Consider the following 25866-nt stretch of genomic DNA (forward strand, 5'->3'; position numbering starts at 1 on the left):
ATATCTAACTGGTAATTAACTGATATTGATATAGAATATCAGAGTAATAACAAACATGCAATATCGTTACTTAATATCTCGAACGGTTGATCCATTGTTTGGTATAGCTATAGGGTTAGGTGCTTTTTATGTGCATGAAAGAAGAATGAATAGACCTGAAGGTCATACTTTGAAAGATTTATTAATCAAAAAGTATGCTTCTAAGTAACAAGACATAGGATATCACTGATTCATACAACCTTTACATAATGACATAATGACATATCTATTTATTAATTAATATATATATATATAACTATTGTAAATAAAGTTGTTCTATTTATTTACTGTAAACTTTCTTTAAATTTTGTTTGAACTATATGAGCATTTGCCTGTCCTACATCTTGAACCAATAACTCATATATTTTGTTCCAAGTGGAATCAGAAACTTGTAATGATTTAGTTGAGGTTTCAGTTTCAGCATTTGTCATTTCTATATCTGCCACTTCCTCAGTTGTAGCTGCTGGAGTTGTTGCGGTCACTGTAGGAGCCGAAACCAAACAACTGAAAGTGATTTCTGATTCTTGGTTGTAGATAGATGACAATTCAGAACCATCTTGCACTACCTTGGATTTATGTAACACTTTAAGATTAACTGGTGTTATGTTTCCATCCTTCAATAAAGGCAACGAGTCTATTAAATCAGATTTGACTTTAAGAATGGTGGTGGAAATATGAACATTGTTTAATTCAGCAGTGAATTTATATGGTGGCTTGATTGATTTGAACTTCAAATTTACTTTTAATCCTTTATTCTTTGATTCTGACTTAGGTAAAGAGAATTTAAATTTGGGTAAACTTGGCCCTAACGATTCCAACTTGTGGTAGTCTGACGTGGAATTAAATTGACTTGGAGCAGCATCATTCGATAAAGCAATTAACTTTACGTATGTTTCGGCAAACTGCTTTTCACTATCTATGTTGGCTACTGTGGTGGTTGACATCTTGTTGATCTGATTCTTCACTGGCTATTTGTATAATATATCACAGTGTGTGTTGTAAATTTGATTTGAAGGCTTTGGTTTTGAGGCAAACGAGCCAAAAAAAAATAAGTAGGAGGTCAAAAAAAGTGATTCAAATTCTGTCATTTCTTAACCTAATTGTCAATTTCATAACAATAATTACTTGGTCAATTGGATTTGATAATGAGTTTCTTCAAAGCATTCAGAAGTAATCAAGAGAATTACTCTCCTTTGAACCAAAATGAAGGTGTTACTAGTTTACCACCTCCTGTAACCCAACCTAATGAAAATCAGAATTCCTTCTCCGCAAGATTGAAGAAATTGAATCCATTCAGAGAAAATCCTATTTATCTTGAAGATGATGCCAACTATGTGACTACTGATCCTGGTTATTTTGAATTATCTCGTTGGGACAGAATGTTGATATTTGGATTGACATTTGCTGGATCTGTTAGTTGCTACTTGATTTGTATATTCTTATTCCCAGTACTTAGTCTTAAACCAAGAAAGTTTGCTATACTATGGTCATTGGGATCCATTTTCTTTTTGGTTAGTTTTGGAGTATTACAAGGTTTTAAAGCTTATATGGAACATTTATTCCTGTCAACCCGGTTAATATTTACCATTACTTTTGTCACTAGTATTATTTTGACGCTTATTAGTAGTTTGAGATTAAAGAGTACATTGTTATCAATAATATTTGCTGCTATTCAATTGTTAAGTGCCATATGGTATACAGTCAGTTATTTCCCAATGGGTACTCAAACTTTAAACCTAGCCGGAACTGTTGCTAGAAGTCAAGTAGAATCATGGATAAATACATAAATTAGCGATTAAATTATAAACATATATGCAAAATCTATAAAAATTTATAAAAATTCTATTTACTGTAAATTTCTAAGAATGCTTCCTTAGATAATTCTCCAAACTGAGGGAAAGTTGATACTAAACTCTTTTCAACAACTTTAGCAATTGCTGCATTCACTTTAGGATCTTTGGATAAGGTTTCTGATAATTCAACTACTTTGGCACCAACAGCTTTAAATTTAAAATCATCAGCGGCAGTCAAGATCTTATTCAAACTTTTAATAGCTTGTAAAGCTAATACATATTTGCCTTGGATTAAATAAATCTTATATAACACTTCCCAAGTTAATCTTAAATCTTTACCTTCTTCGATTAATGGCTTGAAGAGTAAGTATAAATCTTCGATAATGTCTGATTCAGCTAAATCGGTTAACAATTTATTACCTAATGGATCAGCATCGTCTTTTTCACTTTCAACTTTAGCAATTAATTCTGATTTCTTCTTATTTGCTTGTGCTTTAACTTTCTTTTGTTTCTTATTAGCTTTTTTGATCTTAATATTGTCTTCTAAATCATCCTCTTTTTTCTTAATTTGTTCATCATAAAGTTCAAAGTAAATGCTGGATAGTCCTTTCAAAACTCTAGTATACATAGGGGTAGAGTGAATTTTATCTTCCCATTTCAAAGTATCAATATAATCTCTTGGAGTACCTCTTCTCATACAATAAGAATGGAAATCATATTGATCGTTATAATAAAGTTTAAAAATCTTAATAATAGCGTTAAATCTCTTCAAAGCTAAACCTCTGTAAATTTCAATGTTTTCAACAACATCTTTTTCTAATTCTTCATTTTCATCTTCAGAATTCTTTAATTCTTCCAATTTAACTTGATATTCATGATACAATCTTGAATAAGCTTCAGCACTTTCAATTAAGACCCAATTAGCTTGCATTAAATGTAAGTCCTTGCACCCATTGACATTACCATCTTCAACTTTGGTGAACAATGAGATGGTGTTAATAGCTTCATCAACTCTATTAGCTCTGAAATAATATTTGGTAGCTTTAGTGTTGATGAAACGATCTTGTAAATCTAATTCACGACCTTCATTCATGATATCACTTGCAGCAACATATTCTTTTTGATGCTTTAAAACCTTAGCCTTAAGAATATAAAGTTCAACTAAAGTTGGTGAATGAGTCAAAGCATCGTCGATGAATTTAGAAGCTTTTTCTAGATCATTAAGGTATAAATAATGTTGAGCTAAGAAATATAAGGTCCAAACATGAACAGTTGGATTAGCAATTTTACCAACTTCATTTTCAAAGAATTCAGTTACGATCTTTTCAATGACTTTTAATTTTTGATGGTTTTTGTACAATGGTTTGACATTAACAAATGTAGCTGGAACACCTCTTTGTAATTGAGGAAGAATGTATTCTCTTGCCTTAGTTTCAAATGCTTTATTTGATGCTGGAATGAATGTTAATGGTAAGAATTTTGGAGGATCAGACTTTGGATAGAATTTGCTTAATTTTTCATATAACTTGATTCTAGTTTCCAATGGTTTGGAAATTGAACCTAATGAAAGTTCTAAAAGATGATAGTAACCAGCATTATCTGAATTTCTTTGTAATAATTTACGATATTCAACTGATGCTTCTTCGTATCCATTTAACATTAATAAATACTTGGCCTTATATTCTAAGTATGATAACCCATCTCTAATTTCGTCTTTATCATCTTCCAAAGTTTGAAGAGCTTTAGCTGGATCTCCTGATTCGGCTATGATTGAATTCTTATATAAAGCACATTCACTTTGTTCGTATCTATCAGCTTCAGTTAAATGTTCCCTGATAATTCCTTCAATTTTGGTTAAGGTTGAGACAGCGTTGGAATATTCTTTGTTAAGATGATGAGCAACTGCAACTGCAGTCCAGTTAGCTCTGTAACCTGGTTGGTTCTCTAAGTATTGTTGTCTTGAATCCTTTAAATTTTTATAATCTCTGATTTGAGTTTGCATGAATGATAAATCTCTTAAAATTGGTTTATTTGGAGATCCGTTATCATTAGCAGCCTTTAACCATTTGGCAGCTTCTTCATAATTTTCAACCGTTCTATAATAAATACCAGCTAAATGATCAACAAGGTAATTTTCTGGACTCTTTTGAATGGCTTTTAAAATATAAGGTTCAGCTTCCAGCTTATTTCCTACAAAATGATTGCAACAACCTTTCAATGCTAATGATTCGGCATGATTCGAATTCTTCTTTAAGTTGGCATCAACCAATTTCAATGCCTTTTTGTACTGCTTTGAATCATACAACTTCAAAGCCTCTCTGAAGTTGGCATCTTCTTTGCTTTGAAAGATAGGAGAACCTTTCTTTGCAACAACCATGTTCGTCACTATGCTTGAATCAAATGATAAATCTTAAATGGATAAGGTTTCCTAATCACAGATAGATATTTAATCGTTGGAAAATTTGAGTGTAACGGAAAAAAAATGTTTTTGAATCAGCTGATTTTGTACACGTGATCGATCACGTTATCTTCCGGTCATGTGATTCACTTATCTGCGGAAATTTTAAATTTAAATTGTCAAACTCTCCGCCATCCGTTCTGCATATTGTAAAGTTATGGCAAAATATATAGAATGGGAGGGGGGGAGGCAATATAGAAATGTTTAATCATTCACCTTTGGATACACAATTTGTGTTATATTAGAAAGTAACTACGCAGATGTCAAATACCCTATACTCAGCTACTAGTTCCTCTGCTTCTGACAGTTCGCCACCTTTTCAGGAAAAGGACCTTGCAGATGTGGACCATGGTCATGATCAAGAGCTTTCTCCTGATGCAGAGGATGAGGAGAGAAAACGTTTAAGAACCAAGACAGCTTGTGATTATTGCCGTAAGAGAAAGACGAAATGTAATGGTGATAGTCCTTGTGCAAGCTGTATATATTATAAAAGAGACTGTATCTATACTTATGTGCCCAAGGCTAGGAAAAAGAGAGTTACCAAGCAACATACTGCTCCACCTTCGATGAAGAAATATAATCCAAATTCATTACAAGGTTTGAATAATCGATTATCTGCTTTGGAAACATTATTAACAAGATTGGTTACTAAGTTGGATACTGGTTCAGGTCCGCTTTCCAAAGATTTAATGAGTCTCGATAAGAAAGGTGATGAGGAGGAAACCTTATCTCTCGCATCTTTACCTAGTAGTGATAGTGATCTGAGTGATGATCAAATGCCAAACCAAGTTGTTTTAAATGAGAAATCGGTGACAAATGCTAATAAACTTGGAGAAATGATGAAATCAGAACGTGTCCATCAACACTGTGTTTTAAATATTAATCCCCGTCAACGAATCTTACAATGGGTAGGATCTCATTCAGTATTTCATGTCTTATCAGCTAAATCAATTAGATGGTTAAGAACCAAAATTTCAGATGATGGTAATGAAGAATTACTTGTACCTATCAAGAATTTACCCATCGCACTTAATAATACTGTTGATGCAACATTGAAAATATGGAATTCACCAGAAACTGATAAAATTTATACTAATAATTTATATTTTTCAAGAGATGATAAAAACTTAACGTTTGAGCTTTTGGAATGTTATTACGATAGTGTTCATATCGCTCCGTTTTTATGCAATTTGAATTCCATAAGAGAATTGTTTCAAGTATATCATTATGCTATTTCACAAGGAGACTTTGATGTTATCAATGGGTTATCATTAAGTGATTTCTTAATCATGAATGTATCTTTATGTTTATGTTTGATGAATGTTTCTGATAAAGTTTCATCAGAGAAATTCCCAGTATTAAGTCAGAAATCAGTTCATGAATTAAATGTCTTGAAACATAAATTCTTTAAGTATTCTATTCATTGTTATGAAAAGGTTAGTGTTCTTACTGAAGGTATTAAATCTGTGCAAGGTATCGGTTTATTGATGTTATTCATCGAAGCTTCATATATCACGGATGTTCATATTAATTACATGTTAGCTTCGTCATTGATTAGAATTGCTCGTGATGTGGGGATTCATAGAATTGATTTATACAAATATGACAGTAATGAATCCGTTAGTGAAATGAAGAGAAGATTATGGTGGTTCTGTGAATATATGGATAAAGAAATGTGTTATAAGAGTGGTAAGTCTGAGATCATTAATCAAAATGATGCTAATGCGTTAAGTGAATATGATGATTACTTTTATTCTGTTCCTATGGATCCATTTCAAACTAACTCTTATTTAAAAAATTCAACTACTTTAATTGGAAATTGTGAATTCTATGGTCATCAGTATTATTTTGCTTACTATTCCCTTATGCTTAGTCGTATCAAGAGTAAAAGTTATGGTAAGTTATATGGTCCTAGAGTAGACTTTATGACACAAGATCAATTATTAGATGCTTTACAAAGTTCTAATGATAGTATGTTTAAAATGGCGAAATTAATGGAACCGGATGTGAGACCTACCTTGTATTATTTTAAGAAATCCAATTCAAGATCTGAAGGGGTCAGAAAATTATTCAAAGGAAAAGAATCCACATATGCTTACTATAACTTATTGTTACAATTATCATTCTTTTGTCATTTGTTAACAATTAATAGAGTGCCATTTATGCAACCAAATTTCGTCGCTACTCAAAGAAGTATTAAATTCGGTAATTTATCCTTGGAAAGTGCAAGAACAATGTTACATCTTGTGAATGATTTTGATAAATCCATGCTTACTGGTAGTATGGCAACATTCGTTAAGTTTTATCCATTTATGGCTTTCAGTAGTTTAATTGGCCATGTTATTGGATTTCCTAAAGAGAGAAGTACTCATATGGATTGTACATTGTTAATTAAATCATCAATGTATTTCTTTGCTCATAAGGATAGTAGGAATGCAACTGTAGAGAGTTGGGATGAGGCCAGATTATACGATGGTAAGAACGTCATGATGGATTTAATGACAAGATTGTTTTTGAAAATAGTGGTAAACTTGATGATTAAGGAATCTGATCATGATTATTATGCAGAAGTTGAAGGATTAAAGGAACATTTAGATGCTTGTGGGAATATGCATCCTGAATTATTTAAGAGATTTGATGGTAACTTTCCATCATTAAACTTATCATTTGATCCTGCATTCTTTTCTAGTTACAGAAGTAATAATATACTAGGAAGTGAACGTTCCAGTGGTCATGGAGCTTCAACAACAGTTTCAGATTCTATTGATACTCCTACTTCATCAAACAGTCTCCGTAAGAATCTTTTGAATCTTGATGTACAAATGAAGGGAGATGGAGATGGAGAAACCGAGCCACAACCTCAACCTCAACCACAATCACAAGAACAAGAAAAAGAACAAGAACAAGCACAAAGTGTGGGTATAAGTGGAACTGATTCCTCTATAGCTTCTTTCAATTTTGATGAACTTACTGAAGAGACATTTGGTTCAATCCTCAATTCTCAAGCCTTCAACCTCCCAAATTTCTTCTATGAAGGTAATTTAGAGTCCAATAGTTTTGTAACCAATGAAGAAAATGACTTTGACTATTTCATTAACTAGTTTGATTATATGTATATAGTGTTAACGTGTGGTTTTTATGAAATTTAAACTAATCTAAATATGAAATGAAATGAATTTAACCTCTAAACTAAAACTAAACCTGAAATAGATCATGATAATTTTATACGACAATATTTTTAGCCTCATTTTTGAGGTTTGTGCGACACAAATTTATGATACCCTAATTTCAAAATTTTAATTAACAATCCCTAAATATCCGACCTATTGTTTGTTTAAACAGTTCATACCATCATAAATTGCCTTGATTGCTTGATAACTTACATTCTACATAATGACAGTTCGTGATGGCCTCCCTGCAAATCTAGGGGTAACAGGCACAAATATGGATAATTCAACTACTTTCAAAAGTATACCTCTGCCCACTAATTCTCAGGATGGAGGTAGGATGGAAAACGATAAGAACAATCCTAAGAAACGTATTAGGGTGGCTTGTGATACTTGTCGTCGTAAGAAGATAAGATGTGACGGTAGTTACCCCTGTGGAAATTGTACACAATCATCTAATGAAGCAAACTGTGTATATAAGGAAAGACCAGTAAAGAAGAAGATCAAAGCGCCACCGAAGCAACCTGTGGAAAAGGTAAAGAAAATCCCTAAGAGAGTATCAAACCGTAAGACTATAGAGATTCTAGATACTAGATTATCAAGTTTGGAAAATGTTATATTGAAGTTGACTGATAAATTAGATCAATTTTCTCCACCTCAATCTAAATCAATGCGTCATTTCAAGATATCAAACTCCCAGAATGCAAAGACTATAAATAGAAAGAAGTCTTCAAGTGCATATGTAACTGCTTCTCTTGATTCAGAGACAGATGCTGATACCTTCTATAAAATTCGAGAAGGTGATGGTGACGATGACGAAGATGATAATGATAATGATAATGAAGACGATAACGAAGATGATGATGAAGATGATGATTTAACGGCTTCAGATAGTAATTCGGATGAATCATCCACTGAAGGTCTGGACAATAACGAATCATCAAAGAAAGAAGAACAACTTCATGCGAACGATCCGAGAAAACCAAATAAAGGCATTTTACAAACTTTAAAAATTGAACAATATTTTGGAACTCATTCAATCATGTGTATTTTCTCTCAGAAATCTTTGGAGTGGATTGAGGGTCATTTAGGTCCAGAAGCAGCAGATGTCATTACTCCAATCACCAATTTACCGCTGGTATTTTATTCAAAATTGAAGTCGTTCACTTTGAAATGGATTGATCCACCTATTATTGACGCAAAAGGTCGTAGGAAATTGTTGGAAAGACCTTTACCTGATAATAGAGCACTAGTATTTGATTTACTTGATACTTACTATAAAGATCTTACCATGGTTAACTCTCTTTGTAAAGAGGACTATCTCAGGGATCTTCTTACAGTTTATTATGATAATTTCAATCAACCAAATGTAACAAAAAGAAGAAAGTTTAAATTATCTGAATATTTGATCATGTCACTTGGAGTATTGCTGTGTATCACAGCAAAAATAGATGAGGATTCGGTTTCGGAAGTTTCCACTCCTGTTAATTCTCGTACTACCCCCATCTACCATAAACTCTTTAACTAGAAATCAGGTATCTGCTATGCTGGTTGGCTTGCTAGATAATGCTATATTCTATTACCATCGAATCTCGGTGATTAGTGAAGGTCTCGAAACTGTGCAAGGGATATTATTATTGGTGACATACATTGAAAGTAACTGGCTTACTAGTCATGTTAACTATATTTTAACATCTGTGGCAATTAGATTTGCTCAAGAGCTTGGTTTGCATAGGTCTGAGACTTATGATGGCTTACCTATAGAAGAACAAGAAAGAAGGAGAGTCGTATGGTTATATTGTCATTATTTTGACATGGAGATTTGCTTCCGAAGTGGAAAACCTCCTATGATCAACGATGCTGATGTAACCACAAATTCAGATGAAGATTTGGAAAAATTCTGGACCTTAAGTTACGATAAATGCAAAAACACGGGCGGTATAGTAGATTTCCCCGAGCTTAATGCAAATCTTCCTACATTGCCTCAATATTTGAGATTAATGAGGACAGAAACACATCCAGCTTTCTTTTATTTTTATTTATTGATGATTACCAAAGTCAAAGTCAAATCATATAATAAATTATTCGTGGCCAATGCAAGAACTGAAAATTCAGGTGAATTATACAAAACATTGGACTCATTAAATCAAGATATGCTCCAAATATCGGATCATGTATCTGATCATGCGAAACCAAGATTTTATAACGACCCTAAGTTTAATTTGACTTCAGAGAACATTTCAAGAACAGAACGTGAAAGTATCCTTGGACTTCAATTGACATACTTCTTACATTTGATGATCATGAATAGAGTTCCATCAATGCTCCCTGCGTGTCTGAATGATGCTCAGGCTAACAAATTTAGAAACCTTTCGTTAGATTCGGCTAGAACCATTTTGATTTTGATTCGTCAAATAGATAAGAAGCATACTAGTGTATCATATTATAATTGGTTCTTATTTTTTCCAGTTGCAGCATTTTTGACTTTGTCAGCCGCTATTTTAAATCATCCTAATATTGTGGAAACTAACGGTGACTTGAAATTATTAATTGACTGTTCAATTAACTTCTTCGGTGATGGTAAACCAAATTCTATATTTGAAGAAGATAACTCGAATTTAAATGTCTATCTGAGTAAAGAGGTGTTGGTAGGCTTAATTGTGAAATTAATGTTAAGAATTGTCCTTAAATTTTATGAATCAAAAACTAATATATCTTTGGCTAATAGTGATCAAAAGTTAAAAAATCATTTAGAAAGTGTTAAGAAGAATTATCCTGAAATATTCCAAGATAAGTTGCAATTTGCATCAAAATTGGCCTTTATATTCGGAGCATCTCCGTTCTCAAGTAATCCAAATGTTCCATCTACTAGTAGCAGTATGACCAGTAGTGATTCCTACTCGGGACAACGTCAAAATTCAACATCTTTCCGTAATAGTCCATACGCACTTTCTCCAAGTTACAATCCGGCATTATCAAATATTCTTCATCCTAGTGATATCCCAGTCAATCAAAGTCCTCCAGTAACTGTTGCACAATCCACACATATTCCATACAAACCTTCAATGTCAATGAATTCGACTGTCATTGATGGACTTAATCGACCAAATCAACAAGCACAACCATATAATAATGGAGGAGGTTCGGTAATTACTCCAGGTAATAGTGACGCTTTAATGGACTATTTGAATGATGACAATTTGTCTACAATATTCTTTTCTCAAATGAATAGTTTACCAAATTTTTTCTTTGATAATAATTCAGGGATTTGATATTCCTATATATATTTAAAAAGTTTATATTCTGTTATAATAAAATAAACTATATACTGTTATCCCAAAACAACCTATCTTGTACGAATAACACCAGCAGCAATTAACATATTAATCTTTTTGGAAACCTCTGGGTTTCTCATATGATCTTGTAAGGCAGCAGGGTTTTCTCTGGCTTGACCTAATATACCTTGCATAACTGGATCTTGCAAGATAGCGACAATTTCTGGATCTCTGGAGACTCTATCCATAGTTTGTTCTGGAGTTTCACCTTCAATGGCTTGGAAACGTTGAGAAGCAGCCTTATTATATAATTGATCAATTTCGTTGACATTCTTACCTTCACCTAATGCTAAATCCTTTTCTCTAGCTTCAGTTAACGTTTCCATAACATGGGTATATTCTTTCATGGCTAATTGAGCATTAGCTTTTCTGATATAAGCTCTTATAAAAGTTGGATCTTTTTCAATGGCTTTATTACAATCTTCAACAGCATCTGGGAATGATAATAATTTAGCTAAAGCAGCAGCTCTATTGGAGTAACCTCTAGCATCTTCTGGATCTCTCTTAACCATTTCAGTATAAGCTTTAACAGCATTTGGCCAATCACCCTTAGAGAAGTATTCCTTACCTTGAAGTCTAGCTTCTTCGGCTTTTTCAGGATCAATGTATGCATTGGCTTCTCTTATTTTGATTTCTCTTTGAGTAGATCTTAATTTATTTAAGATATCAGCATTTCTATGTTCAGTTAATGATTTATCGAAATATTTAACGGCATTATGTAAATCATCTTTCTTTAAGTAAGTATTACCTAATCTGGCAAAGGATTTAGCAACGATTTTATAATCAGCTCTTAAATCTCTGGCTTGATCGATAGCCTGTTCACATGATTTAATAGCGGCATCAAAATCTCCTTTTTCATATTCGGCAGCAGCACGATTATTTAAATAAGTTATATCTTTATGTAAATTCCATGCTTTTTCATAATATTCAATGGCTTCATCGAATTTTCTTTGTTTATATAAAGTGTTACCTTGAGCTTTAGCTGCATCAGCTTCAGCCTTGTGATCAGATTCTGGTTGTTCTTCTTCTGGTTCTTCCATTTCAACATCCTTAGCTTCAGAGACAATTGGTTCTTCTTTCTTTACTGGTTCTTCGACTTTTGGAGCAGCTTTTGGCTCTTCTGCTTTAACTTCCTCTGGTTGAGAAGATGAACTTGGAGTTGGAACTGAAGCTTCTGGATCAGGCATATTTAAATCAAGACCCATCATTACAGCCATGATTTGCATTAATCTTGGATCACCCAATAATTCAGTTGGATTAGTAGCTTGTGGATTAGATTGGAAATTAAGAAGTTTTTGAACTAAAGCTGGATCATTCATATATTCAGCTGTTTTTGGATTATTTCTTAAATTGGTGATAAGATTTGGATCAGAAAACATACCACCTAAACCTAAATCTGGTTTAGCATTTCTACTGGCAACAGCATTTTCAACACTCTTTAACCCTTCCTTAGCCATAGCATTGGTTGGATCTAATTCAAGAGCCTTAGTATAACTCTGTTTAGCATCATCAAAGTTACCTAACCCGAAATGAGCAGCAGCCACACGATTGTAACCTTTAGCCCAAGTACCGTTAATCTTGACACATTCTTCCGCATCTTCCAATGCATTCTTAAAGTTCTTTAAAGAAAGGTAAGAACCAGAACGGTTTGAATATAATACATGATTTGGGGTTTCTGAAGCTTCGATTGCTTTAGTGAAAAATTCAATTGCTTGATCAAATTCCTTAGCTGCAAAGTGTTTATTACCTTGAGCCTTATATTCGTCTGCGGTTGACATATTAGTAGTTTCTTATCTTCTAATTACTAGTGATTATCAATATAGAATCAAACTGGATGGATGTGAAAATCTTAAATAGTATAATTGGCGAACGAGAAAAATTTTGTGGGAATGATTTCTAGAAGATTCTTGATCAAACCTCAAAATTTGGTGTCATTTTTTTATGTCATGTCAAATCGCAGAAAATTTATGACATACCATATTTATTCGATTTTTAGATTTGAATGTATTCGTCAAACTAACTAAAAGAAACTATATTAGAATCAATAATAGTAATAAGTACTAGTGATATAAAAAGATAAAAATAAAATATTAATAAAACCCATGATAAATAAAAAGAATTTGAAAAATAAGATATCAACAAACAATATCAATGATAATGTTAAAAGTGAAAATTTAAAATTGAAAAGCATAAAGTGAAGGAGTGAATGAATAGAACCAAAAAGCTGTAGTTAGCTTAAAACATAGAGAGAAAAATGTCTAAAAATACAAAGGAATAAGAAGAAAAGGGGGGAATGATGGAGGAATCAGCAAGTTTAAAGGCCAACGGTTTCAGCAAATACCTTTTGTACTAATTCTAATGGATATGCCGGGCCAAAACCATGACATTTTTCATGGCCTCTTAATTTACTCATGATAAGATTAACATCAAGATTATGAAGATCAATATCATATTCTTCAGCTTTGATTTGTAAATAATCCCACACAGCACCAATAGCTAAAATCTTTTGACCTGAATTTTCATAAACTTTATTAATAGTACTTTGATTAACTTCATGACCTTCTCCACCAACTAAAGCATCAATAAAATCAGATTGAGTTTGAGGAAATGTGAATTTATCTTCACTAGCACCACCAATATCTCTTATATTAAAATCATTTGTTTGAGGTTTAGCTCTTAAAACTTGATTTTCAGTTTGAATTGATATATTTTGTTTTCTGATAAGATCTAATTGTTCCATCAACTGTTGTCTTTCTTCTTCACTTTGTAATAATTTAGCTTCTAATTCCTTTAATTTGGTTTCTTTACGTTCTCTAAAAGCTCTTTGAGCAGCTCTATTTTGAGCTTTTCTCTTTAATTGTAATTCATCTTCCGTCAACTCAGAATCATCTCTAGCGATTAACATAGCATCTTGTTCATCTAATAATTGACGTTTTGATTTTTGTTTCTTAGATCCTAAGTTATCTAATCCACCTGAACTTGAAGCAGTTTCAGGTGATGGGATTTGATTCTTTCCAATAGGAGAAGATTCATCACTAATATTAACCCCATGAAGAGCATGATTATCAAACACACTATTATGGTTTAACAGATCACTATCATATCTTAAATTGTTTGAATCTGGTGAGATGGTATATTGAGATTGTTCTTCACCTTTGAAATTAGAATATGAAGCTTGAGGTTGAGTTGGTTCATATTGACCATTGTTGGTATTGTGGACATTATTAAATAAAGATACATTTTCATGGTTTAACTCTAAGGGACATAAATCATCATAAACATTGGCCATGTTCTCAGCCCATGGGGTCTGGTTCACTTGCTGCGTGTTGAAGTTTTCGTATGCCATAATATCACCACACTTAATTAGATTGATTCGTTAGCTAATACTTATTAATGAAAACCAATTTCATGAGAAATTTTGGTTCATTTTAAATTCTCTTTTACTAATCACAAAGTGTGTGAGGAAAGAGGGAAAAAAAGTGACATTTTGTGGTCACGTGTCGGACAAGTGCGGCTTTTGTTTCTATTCGTTCATCATCGAAGCTTTTTGGGGTAAAATATATATATGGAACAAGGCCAAATGTTGTCCGTCGGACCAAAATGCAATTATTAAATTAAAGTTATATTGTTAATGATAAGATATTAATCCCTTATAATATATAGATATCGATGTGAAAAGAAAAATAATTTTAATATTGTGATAATTATTTTCTGTGGTATTTCTTTTTAACTGTTTCCATAGCCTTCTCCACGGCTTTGTCTAGAGAAGCAAGATTCTTCCGGTTACATATCACGGAATAGACATTACCACTAATAGTGGTTCTTAGATTAGGCTAATTTAGATTACAGGAACTGAGATATCTAATCCGATGATCTATTGTAGTTGAATTAAATGATCAAGTGGGATATTTTTTTAATTGGTTAACCAAATTTGCTAAATTTAGTTAAAAATTTGATAAAATTAACACTTACAATAAAACTGTTTCGTCATTCAAACGGTGTAGAAGGTCATTTAATCCAAATAATAACGATTATACCATTCGTCAACTTCTTAACTCAAATAGATATTTCACGTTTTGCAACCTTTATGGGTTTAGCTCAAATTACTCAGTGAGGCTCAATTTATATTTTTGTCCGTCCATAAGCGCTGCTAAGCGTACGCGCTCAATTTTAATTGGCCAAGTGATGAATATAAATTATAAAATTCATAACTGCTTCAAAATTGATATAATTTGAAGCCGCAAAGGGGTCCATACCCATTTTGACTTTTATACTTGACAGCTTCGTATATTGTTCTAAGAGATTATGCACCAATATCAAGAACCTTATCTCTAAGCCCAAAGTTACTTCATTGATTCATCTCTGTTCAACTCTGCTTTTGAAAATAACGAAGCAAGTCTGTGTTAATTTTTTTTTTTCTCCTCGATTAATTTTTGTAAGGCTCTACAAATTTGGTTACCATTAGCGAGTACATTAATTAGAAGAACATCTCACACATTTTTTTTATGTAAGGAACAACAAATCTGGACCAATAAACATCTCAGAGCATAAGTGATGTTCCTTTTCTCCATATCCAAGAACAACATTCCAATCCTATAACCAACTATTGGATCAGAATTTTGAATCTGTCGTTAAAGCGCAAAACGCCTTATAAAATAATGCTTTTGCCGTTCATTTCTCATTGCGAAAAAGCTAAAATTCATAAAAAAAGGTAACTTAAACTTTCATATGGGGAAAGTTCTTGTCAATCTTAGAGTCATACGTTACAATGATGAAAAATTTGCTTGATCCTTATAGGGTTATAATAAAATAGGATTGAAATAATTTAGATTGTATTTTGTTTTATCTTTCTTCTATCATACTAGTCAGATACCATCAGAATGTCTTTGGTAAAGAATATACTGGAAAAGACAACTGCTAGTGAAGACAATTCTTCAGCATACTCATCATCAGATGCAAGCATTAAACAATCAAAATGGAAAAATTTCAAAGACTCTTTCAAACCAGCCGAACTGAATCAAGTTGAAAATTTAGAAGATAGAACTGACCTAGAAATGGCAAATGCCGAAACTTCTAAAGGTGATTTACATAGAGAACTTAAAGGTAAACATATACAAATGATCGCTATAGGTGGTAGTATAGGTACTGGTTTATTCATTGGTTCAGGAACTGCATTAAGAACTGGAGGTCCAGCTTCTTTATTAATAGCATGGGGTTTGGTTGGTACTATGGTATTTTGCGTTATTCATGCCTTAGGAGAATTATGTGTTGCTTACCCTGTTAATGGTGCATTTTCAACTTATGCTACAAGATTTGTGTGTAGATCTTGGGGGTTTGCAGTTGGTTGGAATTATGCCATGATGTGGTTAGTGGTATTCCCCTTAGAATTAGTGGCAGCTGCTATGTGTATAAAATATTGGGATAGTACGATAAATCCCGTTGCATGGGTTGGAATATTCTACGTTGGTCTTCTAGCCATTAATATTTTTGGTGTAAAGGGTTATGGAGAAACAGAATTTGTATTAACTATTATAAAAATTATTGCTATAGTAGGATTTATAATCTTAGGTATTGTTTTAATCTGTGGTGGTGGTCCAACTCATGATTTCATTGGTAATAGATACTTTAAAAGCCCTGGAGCATTTGCAAATGGATTTGAAGGTGTTGCAACCGTATTCATTACTGCATCTTATTCTTTAGCTGGTTCTGAAATGGTTGGTTTAGCTAGTGCTGAAGTTAAAAACCCTGCCAAAGAATTACCAAAAGCTGTCAGACAAGTATTTTGGAGATTATTTTTGTTCTACTTTTTATCCCTTATGGTTATTGGTTTATTAGTTCCTTATGATTCTCCTGATTTATTAGGTGCTTCAAGTGATTCATCCACATCTCCATTCGTTATTGCTATTAAAAAAGGTGGAATTAAAATCTTACCTTCTATCTTCAATGCTGCCATTTTGATTTCCATTCTTTCAGTTGGTAATGCCGCCGTTTATGGTTGTTCTCGTACCATTCAATCATTAGGTGCTCAAGGTTTAGCACCAAAATGGGTAGGATATGTTGACAGAAAAGGTAGACCATTAGGTGGTTTAGCTATTTCAGCTGTATTTGGATTATTATGTTTCCTTTCAGCTTATGAAGATCAAGGGTTAGTATTTGGTTGGTTATTAAGTGTTTGTGGTTTAGCAACTATTTTCCTGTGGTTTAATATTTCCTTATGTCATGTAAGATTCAGAATGGCACTTAAAGCTCAAGGTAGATCAACTGATGAATTGGTCTTCACATCAATCGGAGGAGTATATGCTTCAATTTATTCAATGTTATTTTTAGTTGTGGTACTTGTTTTAGTATTCATTTATTCATTATTCCCTCCTGGTAGCAACGGAAAAGCAAATGCTACAAACTTCTTTCAAAATTACTTGGGTGTAATATTTGTCATTATATTTTATGTTGGTCATAAGTTAATTACAAGAAACTGGAAATTTTATATCAAATTAAAAGATATTGATTTAAATACTGGTAAACGTGATACTAATTTGAATGAAGAGGTAACCGAAGAAGTAGATACTAGCACCCAATCCAAAACTATATTAAGTTACTTTTCGTCATAGACATTTTAAAACAACAATTCCTTCATAGTAATAAATAGTAATAAAAATGCATTCCCAATTCGTTATATTTCAGATTTCTATAAACAGGGTAGCTCAGCTACTAACAGCAGTAGGTATTGCACCTACACTTTTTGGCCTCTTCTTATTTTCGGTCTTCGATTCCGATCTCTTTCTTTTTGGTGCTTTTGTGGGCCTCTTTTCTCCTTCTAAATACACATCATCTGGCAAATCATAAAGCTTGACATTCTTGATTTGGATACTATGAATTTTGGCATCGAAATCTTGCCACCCCTTACAAATATTAAAGAACTCAGAACAGGGAAATTGAATATCTAATTTCCGCTCCCCACTCTTCAGCAAATCCAATTTAAGACCAATGTACAATTTTGTTAAGCGGATTTCATGAGGTTTTTCTAATTCACCCTTTTCTACTGGAATATCTTTTGCAATCTTGTCTATAGCGCTCGTTCCATAAGCATCTAAAACTTCTTTAGCCTTACTTTCATCGGGGCAAAAGTAAACATTGTCGAAAGCTTTGATATATGGATGGGCCAAATCAACACCATCTACGACCTCTAGTTTCTGTACCAACAACCTTAGTTTACTCTCTACCATACCGCTGTATTTTAAGTGCTCTTCACTCGAAGATTCAGTACCAGCGACAACACACAAGTAAAATTTATATTTATAGAAAAAGTCATGTCTCTCTAATAAATCTGACCAAGTCTTCTCACCCAGCACAATTCCATTCATTACTTCTATACCTCGTTTGAATTCAGCTAAAATAACCTTCTGAGTGGATGCAGTGATATTATGGGTTGCACACATAGATGGATATGCAGGTGTAATAACCGGCATTCGATGCAGTCTGTCAAGGGAATACAATCTTGGATTCCAGACTCTCACTTGTAATGGCCCATCTTCGATCTGTTTTAATAACACTGGCTGTGGCCAACTCCATTGAGAATAAATATGAAAGAATTTTTCAACAATTACAGCACTGACAGCATTCGGGTATAATTGACATATACGAGCGACAAGCATCGCCCACGCTACTCCTCCAGGAAAGCCATATACATTAGCATAGATTGCACGCTGTTGGGCCCACATTTTAATACATCTCAACGCATGCTTGAATACTGTTGGCTTAGGGACTAGTGTTAATATTTCATCAGTTACTCTGGTACCGTTTAATGATCTGAGATCTTTCTCATCTATATTTTTCAATAAATTCTTATCGTCCAATGAAAGATCCTTAGGAATTCTAGGTATATCCAATCTAGCAAAAATTAGATCAATAGATATCCCACCAAATTCTAATTTAATAATAGGAACAAACGAATCAGGGACCGAAGCAATTTCTTCTAGCTCAGGTCTTGCTTTCAATAATTCGGTAAATATCTCAAAAAAATCACTCCTTGATACATGCTTTGGTACAACTACCAATGTATCAATATCTGACCCTGGACCATAAACCCCCAATCTATATGAACCAAAGGTGAAAATTTTACCTCCTGCATCTCTGGCCATCCCTTCAGACATATTCTTTTTAATCGAAACTCTGTAAACGAATTCTTCGGTTAGCTTTTGAAACAAGGTCAAAACCTCTACTCTCTTTCTGGTGGCGGCCTCACTCTCGAATGAGCCTCTTTGTTTCAACTCTTTGATCAAAGAATCGTTCAATTCATTCTCCTTAGGTGTCGGGTTTGCTATCGAGATTGGCGGAGTTACACCATAGCTTGCTAAACTCATACTCTCTTAAAGTTCGATTATAACTAACAAATCAAACTTTGTTCACATATTTTCAATGTTTTCTATGGGAGAATGTTACCCGGATTTTAGTCACAATGGTGGCTGAAGTCTAATTGTGACCTTAAATATTTACTTATATAAACCGGGGAACTACGCTTATGTGTTTCTCTAAACGTTTATAACAAGTTTTGAATATTTGTTAGATATAGAATTCGAATTCTAGCTCTTAAGGGGAAAGCGTACCGTATAATTCACACGCACTCTGTAATCGAGAGGAGTACATTTTTTGAAATCCCTAAAAGCAATTTTTCCTTCAAAACAGTGCTCTGCTTAGGTACAACAACAACGAATAAAGATGGGATTGACTTCTAGATTAGACAAATTGAAGATCATTGGGACAGGTGAGTTGGATACAGCTTCGAGCAATGTTCAAAATTCGCAACAAAATACGGACGATATTGATGAGGTCGATAATGAAGGCCAGTCTATCCTCATGGGCATCATAGCCCAATTGAGACCTGGAATGGATCTCTCAAAGATAACTCTTCCAACTTTCATTTTAGAGAAAAAGTCAATGCTAGAAAGAATAACAAACTTCTTCCAAATTCCTGATATTTTGCTTGAAGCAAATAAAACTGATGATGAGTTGGAGAGGTTTATCCTTATCTTGAAGTGGTACTTGGCAAGTTGGCATATAGCCCCAAAAGCAGTAAAAAAGCCACTAAACCCTGTTTTGGGAGAGATTTTCACCTGTTATTGGGATAATTTGCCTTACAACAACACTGCTTATTATATTTCTGAGCAAACTTCACATCATCCACCGAAATCTTCTTATTTTTACTTAGTTCCTGAGCTGAAGATACGAGTTGATGGAGTTGTTATTCCCAAATCTAAGTTTTTAGGTAATTCTTCAGCAGCTATAATGGAAGGTTGGGGACATGTTACATTAGGAGATCATAACGATGAAGTGTATATTATGAACCAACCAAATGTTTATTGTAGAGGAATTTTATTCGGAAAAATGAAAATGGAATTGGGTGATCATATGTACATTAAATGTGCTCTGTCAGGTTTGGAAGCTGATATTGAATTTAAGACAAAAGGTTTTATCAGTGGAACTTACGATGCAATTGAAGGTAAAATAAAGGATTCGAAGACTCAAGAAGAATTGTACATCATCAGTGGTAAATGGAACGAAGAGATGTACATAAAGGACGTTAAAACTGGTAAAAAGAAGATTTTATTTGATACAGCCAAATCTGTAACCATAAGACCAAAGGTGAGACCAATTTCAGAACAGTTTGATTACGAATCCCAGCGATTATGGGGTCCTACAATCAAAGCTCTAGGAAAAAGAGACCACACATTAGCAACGGAGGAGAAATTTAAAGTCGAAAACGATCAAAGAGAAAGAACTAAAAAGAGACTTGAAGATGGTGTTGAATTTCATCCAAAGTTATTTAGAAGGGTTAGCGATGCTGAAACGAGCATAGCGGATCTAGTATACATCATATACAAAACTTTCAATTTGTCTGATAGTGCAGATGTTCTCACGAAAAATGTTTTAGAAACTGCACCCATCTTGCCAGGTCAAGAATTTGATGATAAATTCCACATTCCTGCTTTTAAGAAGCATTCAAGTGTTGCAGACAGTAAGTAAAGTTGTTTATTTTTATTTCATTTATACAATCTCGATATAGATTATTTCATTATTTTCTTTTATTTTACTTTTGATATTTAGTTTATATATTTGCCCAGTATGCCATATATTTTAATTTAATACTTGTTACTCAGAGAATTAACTCAATGCTGTCGAATAAAATCGATTTGTAAGTCTAACCAGAAACTTTCTATGGTTACGATTTGCAATATTCTGTTTATCAGAGCACGGTCTCTTTGAATATTAATCTTTAGAACGAGGAATGCATTAAGCACTTTCCTTTAGTTGTATCGATCCAACTGCAAGTTCAATAACAACGTGCTGACAACTGATATACTCAGACACCTTCGCTCTACCTACTCCCTCAGTGTGATATTGTTTTATGCTTGAGCACATCTTTATGGCAACTCCAAAAATACCTCCTGCAGACAGTAGAATCAATCCTGAGAACAACAAAAAGTTTTCAGATAGTTTGATTTGGTAACTTCATTCAACATTACAGAGGAGTAAGCAAGCTATGTCCACCCAAGATATACCATCAATTCTAACAGTTTTGAATTCCAAGGACTTCTCAGTTTTTCAATGCTTAGATTGTCTAAAAAAGCATAGTGATAATATTGGAATTCATCACTCATTAGTTCAGAAACTACGCTCCTATAATTATGATGATCTTGAATTTTGTATTCCTCAGTTTGTTCAGTTATTGGTATCATTTGAGACTGATTCAATGGCACTTGAAGATTTCTTACTTGAATACTCTGAAAAATATCCGCATTTCAGTTTAATTTGCTTTTGGTATTTGCAAGCTTCCATTTTTGAATTGAGAAACGATCCCGAGTCGTACTCATTCCAAACCATCAGGAAATTCATAAACAAATTACAAAATGTTCTTTTCAATGCTGAAATTAAGTCATCCAAGACCTCAGAGTTTAGAGAAAATCTTATGCCTGCGTTGGTATTATGTGCCACAGTTGGATCTGCCATTGCGAGTCCTCAATTCAACTTCTATGCATCATCATTGGTCAAATCGCAGGGAAGACAAGAGAAGTCATTCGTGTTTAAATTGGCAAACTTTCAAAAAGCATTAACCAAAAATTTGACTATGAAAAACCTGCGTTTATCTACCGAAATAGCCACTGCTTCAGATGATGAGGATATCTCAGGGAAAAGGCTTGTTAATTCTGAATACCATCAGCGATCTTCTTCTGTTCCTCGTATACCAACAAAAAGAAGTTTGACATTACTGTCCGATGAATCTGAAGCGTATACAACGGACGACGATGACAAGGCTTCGTTGGAAATAGGTAGAGAGCGTGTTATAGAACCGGTTAATGTGGTGAAAGATAATATCAAACTCGAAGATGTTGAATCAAGACTTAAAATTAACACAGTCATCAGGTCAAAGAAAAGTCTCAAGAGCCTTAATGTCGTCGCCACAGAGAGTAATCACAGGTTAACAAACGGGCTAAATACTCAAGATCCATATATTTTGAATACTCACTCTTTGCCAGACCTCTCAAAGGTAGAGTCTAGACCGTATATTTCGTTGACAGATTCAGCATCGTCTTTGAATTTTGCCCGTTTATCTTTTGGAGACATACCAACTAGAAGCAATTCACAGAATTCTCAGAATAGAGTTCCCTCTTACCAGCAGTTATTGAAGGTAGTAAGAGTCAATTATGCAAAAAAAGAAACAGAGTTTGTAATTGCTTTGCAAAATATCTCTGTTCGTCTATCACAGGTGCCAAAGGAGGCGAGACTTTCAGCATTACGTGCAGAATTATCCATCATTAATGAATCTATACTTCCTGCAGAGATTGATATCCCGCAGTTATTTCCTATAACAAGTAACAAGAATAAAAAATATCACAAAATCTTAAGGTTGAGTGTTAATGAAGCCTGCGTGTTAAATTCAGCAGAAAGAGTACCATTCTTGCTTCTCATTGAATATCTCAGCGATGAAATGGACTTCAATCCATTTTCTGAACATAACCAAAATATAATAGCCAAGAAGAAAGAGTCCAATGCAACAAATACAGCTAACTCCTTTTCAAATCTTCCTGATAGCACTAACCTTTCAAACTTGGATGATAAAGATGATATAAAGTCGTCTATTATCCAGGTAGAGGCAGATTTAGGAGAACTTCCGATGAAGCTGCGTGATACACCAATTATTGGGGAGTGGAGTCTGGATTCAGTTGAGGATGCTACCTTGAGATCACCCAAAGTGAACAACGAAAAGGGTATCGTTCAAATAGTTCCAAATACTGGGGACGTATCTACTAAAGTTCTTGCTGACCAAATGCGGATTGCATCAGTTATGCTACAACAACTAGAGAGTTCTGGGCAATCGAATTCACAAGAATTTATTTCTATCAAAAATCGTATCGTGCAGTCAATGATATCATTACAGGATCAATTTGATTCCATAGATTACAATAAGTTGAATCAATTGAAAGGAGATAAACCAGATGCCGGACAACGTAAATTGGAGAATGACTTTAAACTAGGTGAAGATTGGAATGTAAAGAGACTGAGGATTAGAAAGTCAAGTGCTTTCGGGCATTTTCCAAATTGGGATCTCTGCTCCGTTATCGCAAAGAATGGTGACGATCTTCCACAGGAAGCTTTTGCGTGTCAATTGATTTCAATGATATCAAATATATGGAAGAGTAAAAATATAGGTGTATGGACGAAAAGAATGAAGATCTTAATAACTAGCGCAAATTCAGGTTTAGTTGAAACTATCACTAATGCCATATCAATTCATTCAGTTAAGAAATCTTTAACTGAAATGTCGATTGCTAATGGAGAAAACTTAAAGGGAAGAATATTCACTTTACAGGACTATTTTGAAAAATTATTTGGCAATCCAGATTCGCAAAGGTATAAGCAGGCGCAAGATAATTTTGCGAGAAGTTTAGCATCGTACTCTATCATATGCTACATCTTACAAATAAAGGATAGACACAATGGAAATATAATGATTGATGACGAAGGGCATATCATACACATTGATTTTGGTTTTCTATTATCGAATTCACCAGGGAGTGTTGGCTTTGAAGCGGCACCGTTCAAATTAACGACAGAGTATCTTGATTTATTAGGAGGGCCACAAGGTACTGCATATCAAACATTTGTAACATTATCAAAAGCATGCTTTCGTTGTTTGCAAATCGAAAGCGAACTGATCATAAGTTTGGTAGAATTAATGCAAAAGGATTCTAACTTACCATGCTTTAAGAATGGTGAGAATACCAGTGTTTTGTTGCAACAAAGGTTTCAATTACATCTCAGCGAGGAAGAGACTGACTTATTTGTCGAGACCGCCCTTATTGCAAAAAGTTTGGGAAGTATGTATACTCGTCTATATGATCAATTCCAGATGATAACTCAAGGGATTTACAGTTGATATTTGTCCATTGTATATCTGCACGCTGGTGCGAACAATAGTCGCTCGTAAATATATTTTGCATTGTGACCGAGCTTGCATGTACAAAATATTTTAAATGAGACTAAAAGTTGTTTCAAGTTTGTTCGGGTATTTCATTATATAAGACTTCAAAAAAATTACTAAATCAAATTAAGAATATCGTTGTAATCGCTACATCACAAACTCTTATCATGAAGAGCCACTCATTTTCATTTCCCGAAAAAGCGTCCAAATCGAATAAGAAAGGATCCTCCAACAAACTCAAAGTCTTTACCCACTCAAAATCTTATCCTTTGATATCTACATCCGTGGATGGGTCATTCAGCTTTGCGGATTCTTCATTTTTATCTCCAGAGGTTGAAGACCCAAAAAGCAAAGAAAACAACTTCAGATCTAGGAATAAGTATTTTGTTGCAAGGAACGCTCTTGGTAAACTAATTTCCAGTGAATACGGAGACTACAGATTTGTATCCAAAGTAACTGCATTGGTATGTATTATGTGCATTTTATTAATTTAAGAGACTAATATACTAACCTTTTAGATGTGGCAACAATGCAGCAAGCGCTTTAATGGTTATTGCGAGTATTTATCGGCCATCGACTCGTTTTGTTACGACGAATTATCTTCAAAGAAAGATGACGAAGAGGAAGCACGTTATAAGATGAGTTCTAAAGAATATCAACTAACTTGTCGCTGTGTATATATGAGAAAAGAAGTCGATTCAAATTCTCGAACTTCTCATGCAATAAGGTTCAGAGTACAGAAGAACCAAGTAAAGCGTCCTAGACATAGAATAATAAAGTTAAGTTCCAAACTGCAACTCCAACATTATGTTTTCAATCGAAAACTTGGTATCTTTACAGAAGATGTTTTTACTTAGTATTTGTTTCCTGAAACATAAATAATAAATTTAGTTATAGTCATTTTTAGTAAGGGTTACATTGCATATGCAGCTAATATTTCATTTTACGATTCCCATAAACCGTGGTATCTACTAGTTTTAACAATACATATACATATAGATAAATACAAACTTGTTGTCACGCTATGTGACTACTCATTGTATACTTTATTCATAAGTCGTCACCTTTTTGGACTTATAAAATAAGAATTATTCCAAACATAAGTGTTCTAATTTAGATTTTTCTCAGATTGTGTAAACAGCAAATCTGGTTTTGTGTCTTTGTGCTTCTTATTTTTTTAAGTGAAACTTAAAAATATCCCTCACTCTTGGAATGCAGGCCTCAAAAAATTGCAGTTTGTGAATGTTTTAGAGCCTCTCAACGCTAATTATCTCATGTAATAAGAAAAAGAAAGATAAAAATTAAAAAATAATCCTGGTTACGAAGACGATAAAAACAAAGACAGACCTCGAAAATTGAATTTGTGTCATGTCTGTAACACAAACTAAACTCTTTTGGTAATACCTGCATACGCTTAAGGGGTTGCTTGGATTTATTAAACTCTTGATCTCAACAATTTTTAATATTTGGTTATACCATAACTATCTAGTAAAATGAATTCGGAATTGTCGTCCTACAACAATTTGCTAGAAAATCTTCTGATATTGGAGGATTTAACTACTAGCTGCTCGTCTGATCCGATTGCTGAAAGAATAAA

General features: G+C 33.6%; 12 protein-coding genes across 12 annotated transcripts; 7 read left to right on the forward strand and 5 right to left on the reverse strand. All coding sequences in view use genetic code 12, as the record gives it.

Annotated features, from left to right (window-relative positions):
* Positions 1–77: 77 nt before the first annotated feature.
* Positions 78–1084, reverse strand: DFJ63DRAFT_99752 (uncharacterized protein). Its single transcript, XM_064909307.1, has one exon. It carries the CDS (start codon positions 981–983, stop codon positions 324–326), a length of 660 nt encoding a protein of 219 aa, XP_064762293.1. The 5' UTR covers positions 984–1084; the 3' UTR covers positions 78–323.
* DFJ63DRAFT_99720 (uncharacterized protein) lies at positions 1084–1853 on the forward strand. Its single transcript, XM_064909303.1, has one exon. It carries the CDS (start codon positions 1185–1187, stop codon positions 1824–1826), a length of 642 nt encoding a protein of 213 aa, XP_064762294.1. The 5' UTR covers positions 1084–1184; the 3' UTR covers positions 1827–1853.
* Positions 1854–4379, reverse strand: DFJ63DRAFT_99719 (peptide alpha-N-acetyltransferase complex A subunit). The gene has a single exon (XM_064909302.1). The coding sequence runs from the start codon at positions 4207–4209 to the stop codon at positions 1882–1884; it is 2328 nt and encodes a 775-aa protein (XP_064762295.1). The 5' UTR covers positions 4210–4379; the 3' UTR covers positions 1854–1881.
* Positions 4380–4550: 171 nt separating this feature from the next.
* Positions 4551–7391, forward strand: DFJ63DRAFT_334542 (Zn(II)2Cys6 transcription factor; the record flags this gene model as incomplete). The annotated part of the gene is made up of 1 exon (XM_064908051.1): positions 4551–7391. One exon carries the CDS (start codon positions 4551–4553, stop codon positions 7389–7391), a length of 2841 nt encoding a protein of 946 aa, XP_064762296.1.
* On the forward strand, positions 7304–10729 carry DFJ63DRAFT_338461 (transcription factor domain-containing protein; the record flags this gene model as incomplete). The annotated part of the gene is made up of 2 exons (XM_064908674.1): positions 7304–8940; positions 8993–10729. The coding sequence occupies exons 1-2, from the start codon at positions 7684–7686 to the stop codon at positions 10727–10729; spliced, it is 2994 nt and encodes a 997-aa protein (XP_064762297.1). The 5' UTR covers positions 7304–7683.
* A 37-nt stretch (positions 10730–10766) lies between these two features.
* Positions 10767–12838, reverse strand: STI1 (Hsp90 cochaperone). Its single transcript, XM_064909301.1, has one exon. The coding sequence runs from the start codon at positions 12568–12570 to the stop codon at positions 10804–10806; it is 1767 nt and encodes a 588-aa protein (XP_064762298.1). The 5' UTR covers positions 12571–12838; the 3' UTR covers positions 10767–10803.
* A 268-nt stretch (positions 12839–13106) lies between these two features.
* FCR3 (Fcr3p) lies at positions 13107–14081 on the reverse strand (the record flags this gene model as incomplete). Its single annotated transcript, XM_064908052.1, has 1 exon — positions 13107–14081. The coding sequence occupies one exon, from the start codon at positions 14079–14081 to the stop codon at positions 13107–13109; it is 975 nt and encodes a 324-aa protein (XP_064762299.1).
* Positions 14082–15672: 1591 nt separating this feature from the next.
* Positions 15673–17400, forward strand: HIP1 (Hip1p; the record flags this gene model as incomplete). Its single annotated transcript, XM_064908053.1, has 1 exon — positions 15673–17400. The coding sequence occupies one exon, from the start codon at positions 15673–15675 to the stop codon at positions 17398–17400; it is 1728 nt and encodes a 575-aa protein (XP_064762300.1).
* A 93-nt stretch (positions 17401–17493) lies between these two features.
* PAP1 (polynucleotide adenylyltransferase) lies at positions 17494–19152 on the reverse strand (the record flags this gene model as incomplete). Its single annotated transcript, XM_064907432.1, has 1 exon — positions 17494–19152. The coding sequence occupies one exon, from the start codon at positions 19150–19152 to the stop codon at positions 17494–17496; it is 1659 nt and encodes a 552-aa protein (XP_064762301.1).
* Positions 19153–19319: 167 nt separating this feature from the next.
* OBPA (oxysterol-binding protein related protein) lies at positions 19320–20953 on the forward strand. Its single transcript, XM_064906906.1, has one exon. It carries the CDS (start codon positions 19508–19510, stop codon positions 20810–20812), a length of 1305 nt encoding a protein of 434 aa, XP_064762302.1. The 5' UTR covers positions 19320–19507; the 3' UTR covers positions 20813–20953.
* On the forward strand, positions 20916–24506 carry PIKA (1-phosphatidylinositol 4-kinase). Its single transcript, XM_064903128.1, has one exon. It carries the CDS (start codon positions 21330–21332, stop codon positions 24222–24224), a length of 2895 nt encoding a protein of 964 aa, XP_064762303.1. The 5' UTR covers positions 20916–21329; the 3' UTR covers positions 24225–24506.
* Positions 24331–25585, forward strand: MTLA2 (Mtla2p). The gene is made up of 2 exons (XM_064903129.1): positions 24331–24733; positions 24788–25585. The coding sequence occupies exons 1-2, from the start codon at positions 24437–24439 to the stop codon at positions 25124–25126; spliced, it is 636 nt and encodes a 211-aa protein (XP_064762304.1). The 5' UTR covers positions 24331–24436; the 3' UTR covers positions 25127–25585.
* The last annotated feature ends 281 nt before the right edge of the window (positions 25586–25866 follow it).

This window comes from Scheffersomyces coipomensis, assembly GCF_036884675.1.
Source record: "Scheffersomyces coipomensis strain NRRL Y-17651 chromosome Unknown DFJ63scaffold_3, whole genome shotgun sequence".
Classification (NCBI taxonomy): Eukaryota; Fungi; Ascomycota; class Pichiomycetes; order Serinales; family Debaryomycetaceae; genus Scheffersomyces; species Scheffersomyces coipomensis.